At 37.0% G+C, this 14,293-nt stretch overlaps 1 protein-coding gene across 1 annotated transcript in view; it reads right to left on the bottom strand.

The window, feature by feature from the left end:
- Window positions 1-13,740, bottom strand: part of LOC126281397 (helicase POLQ-like) — a 107,514-nt gene extending 93,774 nt beyond the window's left edge. Inside the window, exon 1 of the mRNA XM_049980328.1 lies at window positions 12,415-13,740. Within this exon, the coding sequence (XP_049836285.1) occupies window positions 12,415-13,420 (1,006 nt within the window). The 5' untranslated portion in view covers window positions 13,421-13,740. The remainder of the gene's footprint in view (window positions 1-12,414) is intronic.
- Window positions 13,741-14,293: the final 553 nt, after the last annotated feature.

The following is a 14,293-nucleotide window of genomic DNA, read 5'->3' as shown; positions in this document are numbered from 1 at the left end:
GTCTTTTTGTTGTGACTATCTGCAACTCAGCATCTCCGCTATTCACAATAGCATTACTCACTCGACTGTCGTGCTAATGTGGCCAAACTGTGAACTATGGCTCAGTATAAAGGTCGGTGCAAGGCCATCAGATGTCACTTCACTTTCAGATTGTGGATCGTTAACATCAACTGACTAAAGTAAATTATTCTTTAGTGAAACATGGTTCACTATCCTCCTACAGAGGTTGTTGATATGGTGTCAATTTTAGGTGAATACCGTAACAATTACACTGCAGCTGTGCAATTGTATATTGATCGTTTCCCAAGCAGATGACATCCAAGCAAAAACATTATTCGAAATTGCACCCAAAGAGCTCAAAATGGATACGTGCACCATCCACCTCGTCATCGAGAATACAATAAAAATGATGCTGTTACCCATACCGTTCTCACCTGTGTTCAACTGGATCCTGAAATTAGTAGTCATGCAATTCAGGGACAATCTGGAATACCGAAATCAACTGTTTTGAGGATTTTGAAGGCATGCTTATCATATCACACTGACACAGGCATTAATGCCACAAGATATGCAAATACACAAGCATTTCTGCCAATGGGCCTTGGAAATGATAAGAGGTGACAATGATTTTTTTAGATACGTTATGTTCATGATGAAGCCACATTCAAAAACAATGGCGAATTAAATCATCATGATTGTCATTATTGGTCCCCTGTCAATCCACACTGGCACAGGCCCATTGACAATCAACACAAATGGTCATCAATGGTCTGGTGTGGAATTTTAAATGGTTGCTTGATAGGACCTATTTTTTTGGGTGAAATGTTACTGGGGAATCTTATTTACAACTTCTCTGTGATGATTTGCTGGAGCTAATGGAACATGTTGATTTGGAAACTAGGCAACGACTATGGTTTCAACAGGATAGAGCAGCTCCCCATTATGCTAAAAATGTGTGGAACGTTTCAAATTTACGGTATCCTGGTCTGTGGATAGGATGCGGCGAACCAATTCAGTGGCCTCCACGTTCACCTCGCCTAACAACTCCTGATTTTTTCTTGTGGGGTTATTTAAAAAATACTGTCTATGAAAAACAGCACACAACCTGAAACGATATAGAGCGATGCATTCAAAGAGCATGTGCACCCATACCACAGGATGTACTGCTCAAAACTGTGGACAACTTTTGCAGACAATTGACTTTATGCATTGAAGCAAATTGTGAGAGGTAAGGGGACTCACACTGATGAAGCACCTGAACATGTGAGAGGCAAGGGGATTCTCACTAATGAGGCACCCCATGGGAACATCATTCCACTACATCCATGTCGTCGTTCCTGGGTAACGCTAAAAGTAGGATACAGTATGTTTTGTACAAAAATAGGTTAATTTGGCATAACGAAAGAATTGGTACACGTTTTTTATTGATTTGATGCGTCTTTCTTGGATAATTATAGATAAATAAGAGTTCTTCCACCATTTTCCTTTTTCTCTATTTCAGTGCCATCTGTCAATGGTTTAAAAAAATGTTTCAGACAAAACTTGATTACTTTCTTATGGAGAATCCAAATCTGGAATAAAAAATTGATGTTTCGATTTAAGATTTAAAAGTTGCTCCCCACCCCACCCAAGGGGGCAGGCGCTGGACGTCACGTGTAGAATCATTTGATGTCCCCCTTTGAGTGTGTGAACTTGTCTTGCCCACTATTTTTACTCAATGTATAGTTTCAGAGACAATCTCATCTTAAACTTCAGAGGGACCACCGTGTATATTAGGTGTTAAATATTTCTATTTTGAAGAAACACTTTTCTTGCTATAACTAGTCTGTAACTAACACTTTCTAAGTCAGGCATCTGAAGTACCAAAACTTGTTTAATTTTAATGTCTCATTTCCTAATCTAATCCCCTCAGCATCACTGATTTAATTCAAACACACACGATTTTTACAACTGTTTACATTCATCTTACATCTTTTCAAGACACTATCCATTCCATTAAACTTACCTTCCATATCCTTTGATGACACAATTACAATGTCATCAGCAAATATGAAAGTTTTTCTTTCTTCTCTTGAACTTTAAAACTCATTCCACATTTTCCTTTGATTTCCTTTTACTGCTTGCACTGTATTTATCGAATAACATGCGAGAAGATGATTTAATCCTATCTCACTGCCTTCTCAATTATTGCCCCCTCCTGTAACTTCTGACTCTCGTAAATGCTGTTAGATTTCTAAACAAGTCGTACATAACATCTGGCTTCTTGTAGCTTATGACTGCTGTCTTGAGAAAGTACCTAAGGGACCTGAAAAGACTTCTGGCAACTTCCAAGTTTAATTTGCAGATTAGTGTACTAGATCTGTTTTCACAACATTCACTATTTTGGAACTGGAATCATCCAAACAAATCCTCAAGTTGGGTGAGCCACTGTTTCTTTTCTAATGGAGCTAGAGTCCACAACTTTTCATCTTGACTTCTGCAGAACACAGAAATACCACAATGGAAGATTAGATAACAATATTCTAAATATAATTAGGGTGTTTTATAAAATGCATTTTAACCATTAGCTGTTTATTGACCATTAATCATCTACCGGTTTTTGTTATTAGCCATACTCCAGAATGCAGGATACAACAAATTAGTCGTTGTACCCTACATCTTGGATGATGGTTAATTACAAACTGGTAGATGGCTAATGAGACAATAAACAGCTGACAGTTAAAATGCATTTTATAAAATTCTTTATGGCTGTTGAACCTCACCTTATGGAAACATTATAAATCAGGGTGGTAATTGTATGGCATTTGTAAAAATTTTTGATACTGTTTCGTGGGCAACAGCACCCCTTCCCCTCCTTCAGGTTGGTTTCATTTCATGAAAAAATTAGTTGTGTGAAATATGTGCTAAGCAGAATAAGGAGAGGATGTGCCCCTGAAAATTCAGAAAAAAAGAAAGAAAGCCATCAACAGAGAAAAATATTACTTCTGCAAAGTACAGTCATTAAGAACTTATGTAGAATGGTTTTTAAAAACAGTATACTTGACGTGATTTTATTTTCCTGTAACCCCATGACACTATGATGAGAAGGCCAAGTGATCTGAGGCCTTCCTTTTTATGGCCCAGCCAGTACCACTCCAGACACATTTCACTTTTGACAAAGTTAATTTATTGTTTGGGTATTACTCGAAGAAATACATGGAAGCAAACTGTCAACAGGATCTTAACGGTTTTCTTTTACAATTTGAGGTTGTGCAAATTAACTACGTGTCAAATTGAAACAGTAGCTGTAGAGAAAATGATGATTTATCAGCAAAAGCAAAAACTGCCACAGGAGCTAAGAAAAAACATACCAAATTTAGAAACTTTGTATAAACAATGGAGTCAACTAAAAAAACAGTGGTGGGGAGCTGGAAATCATCGAAAGTTCACAGGGGAAAAGAAAATGAGGTTTCCAAAAACTTGAGGACTAGCACATGTTAATGGCTAGAGGAAGATAACCCATTTATGATAAATCATTGAATTAAAGGAGGGCCAACATTTGTGCGTAGAACTGACCACAAGTCATTTTAGAAAAAAGTTAGTAAGTTAACTGGGACAGGCCTAATGAGAAAAAGAAGCAAACCTGAAATTCTGTGATTATATAATTGTGATAAAAATTTTATGAGTAAATTGATTTGAACATTAAGTAAAATCTACTAATACTTTAATTCTGATAGTGTCACCCATTTTGTCATCTAAATTATTCTCCGAAAGTGCAAGAAAATATCTTTGAAACTCTTGCTGAATGGTGTTTCCTGTCATACCCTCAAGCAATAGTTTCTGGCACATCAAATACAGACACTTTTAGACAAATTTTTAGAAATATTATCAGGAAACGATCTCTTTGTATTTACCCTGTAGGCACCAGACATGGAAGTACTATGGAATGGAGAACCACCTGAAGTTCTCTGAGGCTATATGTATTATGATCATGAATAGCTCTAAAGGCAGTTCACTTGAAGAGGAATAGGCACCTCTAAAAAGGGCATTCACAGAAACTGGAAACAAAAACATAAGCATAAAGAAGATAGTTGCGAAAAAACCATGGGTAACAGAAGAAATACTTCAGTTGGTAGATGGAAGAAGAAAATACAAAAATATTCACAGAAATTCAAGGTTAAAGAAATACAAGTCACTTAGGAACAAAATAAGCAGGAAGTGCATGGAAGCTATGACGAAATGGCTGTATGAAAAATGTGAAGATATTGGAAAAGAAATTACCATTGAAAGGACTGACCCAGGATACAGAAATGTAAAAAGAACCTTCAGTGAAATTAAAAGCAAGGTGGTAATATTAAGAGTGCAATGGGAATTACAATATTAAATGCAAAGGAGGAAGCAGATAGGTGGAAAGTGTATACTGAACTCCTTTATGATGGGGAAGACTTCCTGAAAAGATGATAGAAGAAGAAACAGGAGCTGATATAGAAGAGATAAGGGATCAAGTATTAGAATCAGAATTTAAAAGAGCTTTGGAAGACTTGATATCGAATAAGACAGAAGGGATAGATGACATTCCACCAGAATTTCTAAACTCGTTGGAGGAAGTGGCAACAAAATGACTATTCATGTTGGTGTGTAGAATGTGAGTCTGCCAAAATACCATCTGACTTTTGGGAAAAATTAACCACACAATTTCAAAGATTGCAAGAGCTGAAAATTGTGGGAATTATCACAAAATCAGCTTAAAAGCTCATGCATTCAAGTTGCTGACAAGAAACATACACCGAAGAATCAAAAAGAAAACTGAGGATGTTTTAGTTTGGCTTTAGAATAGATAAAAGCACCAGAGAGGCAATTCTGACTCTGCGGCTGATAATGGAGACAAGACTAAAGAAAAATCAAGACACCTTCATAGGATTTGTCGACCTGGAAAAGTATTTGACAATGTAAAATGGTATAAGATGTTCAAAATTGTGAGAAAAATAGGGGTGGCTATAGGGAAAGACAGGTAATATACAATACATACAAGAGCCAAGAGGGAACAGTAAGAGTGGAAGACCAAGAACAAAGGTCTCAGACTAAAAAGAGTGTAAGATAAGGATGTAGTCTTTCACACCTACTATCCAAACTAAGCACTGACGAAGCAATGACAGAAATACAAGAAAGGTTCACGAGTTGGATTAAAATTCAATGTGAAAGAATACAAATGATAAGATTCATTGACGACATCATTATGCTCAGTGAAATTGAAGAAGAATTACGGCTTTGCTGAATGAATTGAAAATTCTTATGAGTACAGAATATGGATTGAGAGTAAATCAAAGAATGATGAAGGTAATGAGAAGCAGCTGAGATGAGAGCAGCAAAAAACTTAAAATCAGCATTGGTGATCACAATGTAGACGAAGTTCAGGTATTCTGCTGTCTAGGCAGAAAATAATCCATGACAGAGGAAGCAAGGACATAAAACACAGCTTAGCACAGGCAAAAAGTGCAGTCCTAGTCAAGAAAAATCTACTAGTATCAAACATACGCCATAATTTCAGGAAGAAGTTTATGAGACTTCACATTTGGAGCACAGCATTGTATGGTAATGAAACATGGACTGTGGGAAAACCAGAACTGAAGAGAAAAATCAGGTGGACTGACAAGCTAAGAAAGGATTGGGTTCTCTGGAGAAATGGTGAAGAAATAAATACTTGGAAAACACTGACAAGAAGACACCATGGAATAACTTCCACAGTTCTAGAGGGAGCTATAGAGGGTAAAAGCTGTAGAGGAAAACAGAGAAAGGAATACATCCAGCAAATAACTGAGGACAGAGGTCACAAATGCTACTCTGAGATAAGAGGTTGGCACACGAGAGGAATTTGTGGTGGAACACATCAAACCAGTCAGAAGACTGATGGCTTTAAAAAAAAGAGAAGAAGAAGAGAGGGTCAAAGTGACATTGCCATGAGCCCAAGAAAGCTGTTAGCAAAGGCACTCACATCAATCACATGCTGCCATAGCCCATTAACATAATTTCACCATACTGTCCTAGTGGATACATTCATTGTATGTCTCACATTGATTTCTGCAGTTATTTCACATTGTGTTGTTTGTCTGTCCGCACTGAAACTCCAAATAAATGCTGCCGCTCTTGGTCATTATGTGAAGGCTGCAGGCCACTGTGTTGTCCTTGGTGAGAGGTAATGGCTGAAGTTTGGTATTCTTGGCACACACTTGACACTGTGGATCTTGGAATATTAAATTCCCTGATGAACTCCAAACCTGAATGTCCCATGTGTCCAGCTCCAACTACCATTCTGCATTCAGAAGCTGTTAATTCTGTCATGCAGGCATAATCAAGTTGGAAATCTTATCATGTGAATCACTTGACTACAAATGACAGCAGTGCCAATGCACTGCCTTTTTATACTTTGTGTATGTAGATAATTGCATCATATGCAAAATTTATGATGTTATTAATATACAACGTGAACAGTGAGAGTAGTATCAATACAATGCCCTGGGGCTTTTCTGAAGCTATATCTATGTCTGCTGATGGCTTTCTGTCCAAGCTGCATTCTTGATACCAAGGAATCCTCGTTCAGTCACAAATATAATTTGACACACCATATGATCATACTTTATTTCATAAACTTTGCTATGGTACTGATTCAAGTGCTTTTAGGAAATCAAGACATACTGCATTTGCTTGAATGCCTTGGGCCACAGTTTTTAGGGTGTGATATCAGAAACATGTGAATTGTGTTCTGCGTGACTGATGTTTTGGGAATACATGCTGGTTAGATTGGAGGAGGTCATTCTGGTTGAGATACCTCATTACGCCTGAGCTCAAAATATTTTGTAATATTCTATGACAGATGGGCATCAATGACATTGGACGGCAGTTCTGTGGATCACTTCTGCTGCCCTACTTGTTTAAATGTGACCTGTGCTTTCTTCCAATTACTGTATCTGCTTCTGTATAGATAATAACAGGGATTCCATTTAGCCCTTGAGCATTGTTCAATTTTAGCGATGTAAGATGTTTCTCAACACTACTGACTATAGCACTCGCTTCAGCAGCCTCCCTTTTAAAGGAATATTTGGTAATGCAGTTGAGCATTTTCACTTTCAATCTTCTACCCTCAATTTTAGTTCCCAGCTTGTCCAAAGGTGTCTGGACACTAACTTTGATGCCCATGACAGCCTATATGTAAGAACAGTATTTCTTTGGATCTTGTGATAAGATTCTACTATGGTAGTCATAAAAGGCTTTACACATTGCCCTTTTGACATTCATTCACTACTATCTCTCTCTATCCTTTGTACTTTGGTAATCATTGTTGCTAAAACCCGACAATTACCTCATTGTTACTGGTACCAGTTCCAATATAGAAATCCTCAAAGAGGTCATATCTATTTGATGCCCTCGGATGTAATGTATTTCAGTTATGAGTGGGCTTCCGAACTATTTGTCCTAGACAGTTTCAGAGGAAACATTTATTGTTGTTGAAAAGGACTTTTGTCATGCCCACCACTTCAAAAACTTGAACTAACCCAATTTGATTTGGGGTGATGAAAATCCTCTCCAGTGATGACAATACAATCACGGACTTGTATTAGTGAACTGAGGTCTTCACACAAGATTACAGTTATGTCTGGTGGTGAATCTGCTGCTTAATAGCAAGATCCAGTTTCAAGTTACATCCAACCTTGAGTCTGAGTCTTGCCCAAACAACTTCACATGCAACTTCAGTTTCTCTCTTGGTAGATCTGCATTGGACTACTGCCACAAATACATTACTTTCATTTAGCACTGGCGCATCCTTTTGACACACAGTTGGATTTATCCTATAAATGTAACTATAAACATAAGAGTTACATTTAGCACCTTTCTGTACCTATATTATGTGAGCTCCACTGCATTTTAAGTGGCAATTGAAACTGTGGCACTTTGTTGCGAATTCTATGATTTTAATAGTCTAGTAGTTCAGGGAGTCATAAAGATATCACTATCTAGACTGGATGTAGAGTCACAGAATCTAAAAAACCCTTTTGTGTGTACCAGAAATACGAGTACAATTGGCTACGAGGGTAGCAAGCTCTTATGTTTAGTGTAACCCTGATAAATTTAGGATGGACATTACAATTCTCAATCCTATGGCAGAAGTCAAGAAGGTCAACACCTTCCTTGTTACTGAACCTTGAATGCAGCTGGTTAAAGCCTCCCAGTCATTCTATACCCCAGTGGCCATGATCAGTTTTGGTGACAATACTGCCGACTGTCAGCTCTGTTCGAATTCAGTTAACAAGACTGGTGTTCTTAGCGTTCTCTGCCAGTCATTGGAATGATCCAAGTATGTCCTCAAAATGAGGGTGAATGGTACCATTTGTTTTCACATGTACCAGAGTATATAGCTAGTTGCACCCTGCTCTTTTAATGGCTACTGGAACTCTCTTCAATATGTGCAATACGGCCACCAAGGCACACACTACAAATGCACAAGGTGATCCTTCTCATCCCTTGCAGCTAATTACATATGGGGTACCAATATTAACTGTAAGTTTGGACTGCTTATGATTTACAGTCAACTACTCTTCTGTGTTTGCTTGCTATTAACAAACCAAAATCTTTATTGAAACTAGTAAGTGAAAGGCACAAGGAATATTATCATTTGGTAGCATATATGGTCAGTCTGACAGTACAAAAATTAGTGAATTAAGAACTTTCAACAAAATGAATTCCTGAAAAAGAGTAAGCCTGCAACTACTTATAAGCATGGTGATATGAAAATTCTACAAATTATAAGCCAATTACTACTACACCCATCTTGCCTAAAATAGTGGGAACTGTCACAAAAAATAGTATGTTACATTTTACAGAGGAGAATAACATACTGAAAGAGGCACAGCATACTTCTGGAAAAATGTAGATATATCACGACAGCAGCAGTTAACATTGCAGTCAATGTAACTGTGGCATTAGATCAGCAAAGAGAAGTCTGGGGCAAGTTTCCTTGTCCGTGCTAAAGCATTTGATTGTGTATGTCACATCATACTAATACATAAACTAATACTGTCATGGTATCAGAGGAAAAGCAACTGAAATAAAAGAATATTTTTTCTGGAAAAAGAGAGACCCACGTGTGGAAGTGAAGCATAAAATAAATGATGCTATTAATTTATTACTGATGTAGTTGGTGTGCATTCGAGATTAATAATTCCGTAGCAACAAATTCAGAGTAGTTCACATTTTGACTGTCCACTCGCTTCACATATTCACAACAATAATGTACTTGAAAACACATCACACTGCTCAGTTCAATACATACTCACATTATCAGAATACGGAAAATAAGGATGTTTATTTTGTTCATAAAGAGCAACATAATTTAACTGAAAAGGACCCCACAATTTTGGGTGCATCCTTTACAATAAATTAACACACAAAATAAAATGAGGAGAAGACTCCCACAGTCGGAATTAAATTAAGAAGCTATTAGGTCCCATCTTGTCTATGTAGTCTAAAACAGTTCCTAAGGCTAGACATTAGAGAGGTAAATATTCAAATTACAAATTATTAAGATCATTCTGCATCCATAAACCAAGAAATGTAAGTATGCAGTGTCATTATTTGTAATGGTCCCACTGTTGTTATTCTCTTGCGTGTGTTCCAAGTAGTGCTGAAGTAATGAAGCAGCCAAAAAGTAGAATTGTGATTATGAGTCAGTAAATTGGTGTTGATTTCCAAGTATGATTTAATTGTGGTTTATCTTGATTAGTGTGTGTTTGTGAAATGTGTATTAAGTACTGCAGATATAATACCAAGTGAGGGGTAACAGAGAGCACCTAGCCCACACCTCCCCACCCCACTCTTTGCTACCGGAAAAACCCCACTTCGCAAACTGCACACACACCTTGCCCCGTCAAAGAAACAGGCATCATGTCAATTCTTAGGGTAGCTGAAAAATTGATACTGAGTAGCAGTATGTGTACTCAGTCATTTGTCAAGAAATCTATAAAAACTATTTTGTCATTTACCATGAAACTAACAAATGTTGCCCCCTCCCCCCTTTCTTTATTTCTAGCTCTAACATTGGGAATGCTCTTGGAATACAATGGACTCTGCCTATGGATAAATAAATAATCATTTAAAAAACACTATTTTCTATAGGTTCCTGTCTCATTTTGTAAGAATTTGTGCTTCATTTTCTTGCACCCCTTCCTCTTCCACAAAACGTGAGCCCCCCCCCCCCCCCCCGAATCCTTAGTCTAATACCTTAGGTACACTCCAGTCACAATGGTCTTCATATCAACACAACAAGAGAGACTTCTATGAGAATGTAAAACTGAGTTACTTGATTTGGTTTATCTGCACATAACTTTTCTTCACAGAATGTGCTCACAATAATCCAAAGAACAGTGCATTTACTATGAAATTATTAGCACCTATATGTGTACAGGTACTAATTCATTCAATATGTGAATTATGTACTCTAAAGATTGAAGCAGAAATTCAATAGGAATATAAAGCATTATGTTGAGGACATATTCCACACTGTAAGAGGGTATGCGACATCTACAGCCACCTTAGGTTTTCTGGACATTTTCACCAACATGACAGTGGAAACATGTACAAGATATGTTTGGATCAAAAAGACCAGATATGCATAGTAATTGTTATGCTTATGGCATCAATTTGATCCCATCAGCAGATCTCTAGAATCATACAGAACAATTCTGAAGGGTACTGCAAACATTTGGCCATATATTTTACCTATGTACCAATTTAAAGAGACTGTACATTAGGTATAAGTAGCTAAGGTAGTGCAACTGTTCTGTAATGTAATCCGAGGAGAATTAAATTACTGATACTGAACTTTATGGTCGAATGAGTACATTACACATCCTTATTTGAGAGCTTTATGAGAGAGATGGGGCAGAGGATTTTATAACATATTTAATTACATCTTCATAATACCTAATGTGATAGAAACAGTAATTTTATACATTTGAGTTGCATAAAATTGCTTAAGTTATGTGATTTGAAATGCTGAGCATTTTATTCGAAATATAAAAAACTGTAAGTTCCCTGAATGAAATTTTCAGTCTGCAGCACAGTGCACATTCGTACAAAACTTCCTGGCACATTAAGACTGTGTGCCGGACCGAGACACAAACTCAGGATCATTAGCTATACTTCTACCAGTACCTTGTCTTCTGCCTTATGAACTTCACAGAAGCTCTATTGGAAAACTTCCACGACTACCACTCGTGTAAGAAAGGAGACATGGCTTAGCCACAGCCTTGGGAACATTTCCACAATAAAATTTTCACCCTGCAGCGGAGGTCCTGAGTTCAAGTCTTAGTCTGGCACACAGTTTTAATCTGCAAAGAAGTTTCATATCCTAATTACGTTTGTAATCCCAAGGAGGTTGACTGGAGTCAGAATCATTCCTGAACTTTCACAAAAAAGGTAGTTCCTTTATAAATAAAATTTTCTAAAGATGATGTTGAACTTCTCATGACTGACTGCAGCAGTATGCCATTCTCAGCTGCTTGGAAACACATTAATTATTAATATTTGAATACATATTATTCTCTATTTTGCTGTTTTTTTTCTTTTATTCATAGAGATTTCACTAAGACAACAAAGTATGCAACACCATGGAACTATAAAAACTACACCATCCCATGGAGAAAACAAATCATAATAACAACTAGAGCCACTGATGGGAGTGCACCAATGTTAAGTATACATGCTTCTATATTAATTATTGTAAGCTTGGATATTAATTCAAGCTGTTTACCACCCACAGTAACATATTATGAAAACTCTCCCTGCCCCTTCCCCTCCTTAAAACAACTATTGCTACAGAACACAAGTCTTGTCTTAACCAACTTCCTCCCTTGCCCTTTCTTTTGCCATTGTATTACCTCAATTATTCTATCAAAAGCAAATATTTAAATTCAACAAAATTTTTAAACATTTTTGTGTGTCAGTTCTGTTTTAAGTGCCTATTTCTATGACAGCTACATGCACACACTTACACCAAACATTGTTACAAACTGGATAATGTAGGTGTACACACAGAATGATCAGTGAACATTTTCATAACTTAAAACTTCTGGAGAGGGCGGAAATAATTTTACAGCTATTGGTCAGAGTGTACTATCTGTCACAGTACTGTGGTTGCAAGTATAAACATACAGGTAGCAATACTGCTACCCAACACAGAAAGACACAAATCAGGTGTGTGATATGCTCTACTCAAACTATCCACAACATAAAAGCTTTAAAGTGGGTGTGAAAGAAAGTGTAATAGCTGCACATTGAAACAAAGTTTTGTATGTACAAATTGTATTTCTGAAATCATTGCGAAAATAGATTTCATGCAAGGGGGCAGTGAGTCTAAAACTATGTAACTATGTGAGCACATACCATAAAGCTTTTCGATGCCTTTACAAGACTTGATGAGCGATTCTACTTTTTTTGGTAGTCCAAAGAACGGACCATCAAGACGACTTAGATCTTTGCTACTGTCCATACTTGTGTTTTCATTACAAAACAGTTTTGGTGTGACAGGTTTCTGCGCATTCATTACCAATGCTTGTCGTATTTTTTCTTGCATTGTGATAGCCGGCGTTTGCTCTAGGCCTAAACATTTAGATTTGTTTTCATTTAGTACGCTGTGAATCATGGATTCATTGGTCCAGTTAATGGACAAATCTTTCAAATTATCATGTATTTCATTATGATTAACTATTCTTTGTTCAGTATCATTGGCACATTCAAATTCTCCTCCGTTGGTTGCACATGTATCAAAGCCTTGACTTGCGAACAAGTTTTTAAGTTCGTCAGGTATCTCATCAGTACCTGTTTCTTTAGTCTCGACGATACCGAGATCTATGGCCTGTAAAACAGAATCATCTTGGGTAAGCATCTGCTTTTGTGTGAAACTAATAGTTTCAGTCGAAATGCTGGGGCACAAGTTGCCATTTACATTTTTAAATAATTTCTCCCTTAATCTTCTACTTACTGGAGATTTTTTTGTAATGATTCGTTTCTGCCTCGAATTTCTTATAGGCGTTATGTTCTCGATCAATGTACTAAATAGAGCCTGATCTGTTTTAAGCAGCTGCGACACGTTTCCAGTTTCTTTAGTCTGTTGTGAAACTCTTCGTTTGCTTTTGTATTCTACTGAGTCATTAACAGTGCTCCTTTTCCTTCGAGGGGTGGATTCTGATAGAGGTAAGACAGCTGTCGTAGGCAACTGGCACATAGAAATGTCAAGAATATTAACCTGCGTTCCTTCTAGTACAGCCTCTTCGCACTTTCCCAAATTAGAACACGATTTACTTTTACTGCTACTACACTTAACGTACCCCATATCAATATTTGCTTCTTTATGTCGAATATTTAACTTAATAATCTTCTTGTCAGTCATTTTCGTAATTAATTTGATGCATAGAACACATTATCACACAAAGCCCCAGTTCAAAACACTAACTTCGGCCTTCATCGGCACAGTATATTGGCAATATGTCGTCATAATTTCAAATCTTAAGTTCTTCACTGTCACAACTATTTGTCCTTCAGCTCAGTTTTTAAACTACACTACGAACAATTAGTTATCGATGATCAAATAATTCACACGACTTTTTTTAACTCATACACAACGATTCACCAACTTACAAGCCCATACCTCCCGCCTTCTTTGTAAAAGGTGTCGGTAGGCGGCGCGGTAGTCGCAAACAAATGAACAACATCTAATTCAAAGTGAGTTGTCATCGAGTATTCTATCACAAGTGAGATATGACATAGGCTACAGAGTCTCAAAAAGCTTACATGTCCTTGACTTTTCTGATAACTTATTGTACAACAGTTTTGTGATCAACGCTCAAGAAATAGGGCTACTAAATAATTGCGTCTCTCTCACTTCTGTCTTAAGTAACGTCACATTATTTAATAGTAGACGAATATCCTGCATTACCTTACTTTTATGGCAATACACATATTAGTTTTCATATAATCACTTTCAGAATTGTCACCGGTTTGTTTGAATGTGAATAGTAAATCTATATCATGAAAGCATTCGTGTTAATCTAAAAAACTACGGTGTAATAAGAGTATGCTTAATTTTCGTTTTGTCGTTTCTTGGATGTGCGATGCAAGAACCAAGAATTACACCTGATTAGGCATTTGTTGGAGATTGCATAAGTCAACTACAAGCGTGTCAGGTAATGCGCAATCATTTTGTTTGAAATTAGTGAGAGATTGTTATTAATTTTTTTATTTCCTCGAGTATGTGCCCAATTTT

This window comes from Schistocerca gregaria, chromosome 7, assembly GCF_023897955.1.
Source record: "Schistocerca gregaria isolate iqSchGreg1 chromosome 7, iqSchGreg1.2, whole genome shotgun sequence".
Lineage (NCBI taxonomy): Eukaryota > Metazoa > Arthropoda > Insecta > Orthoptera > Acrididae > Schistocerca > Schistocerca gregaria.
This window is presented reverse-complemented; position numbering and strand designations above follow the sequence as displayed.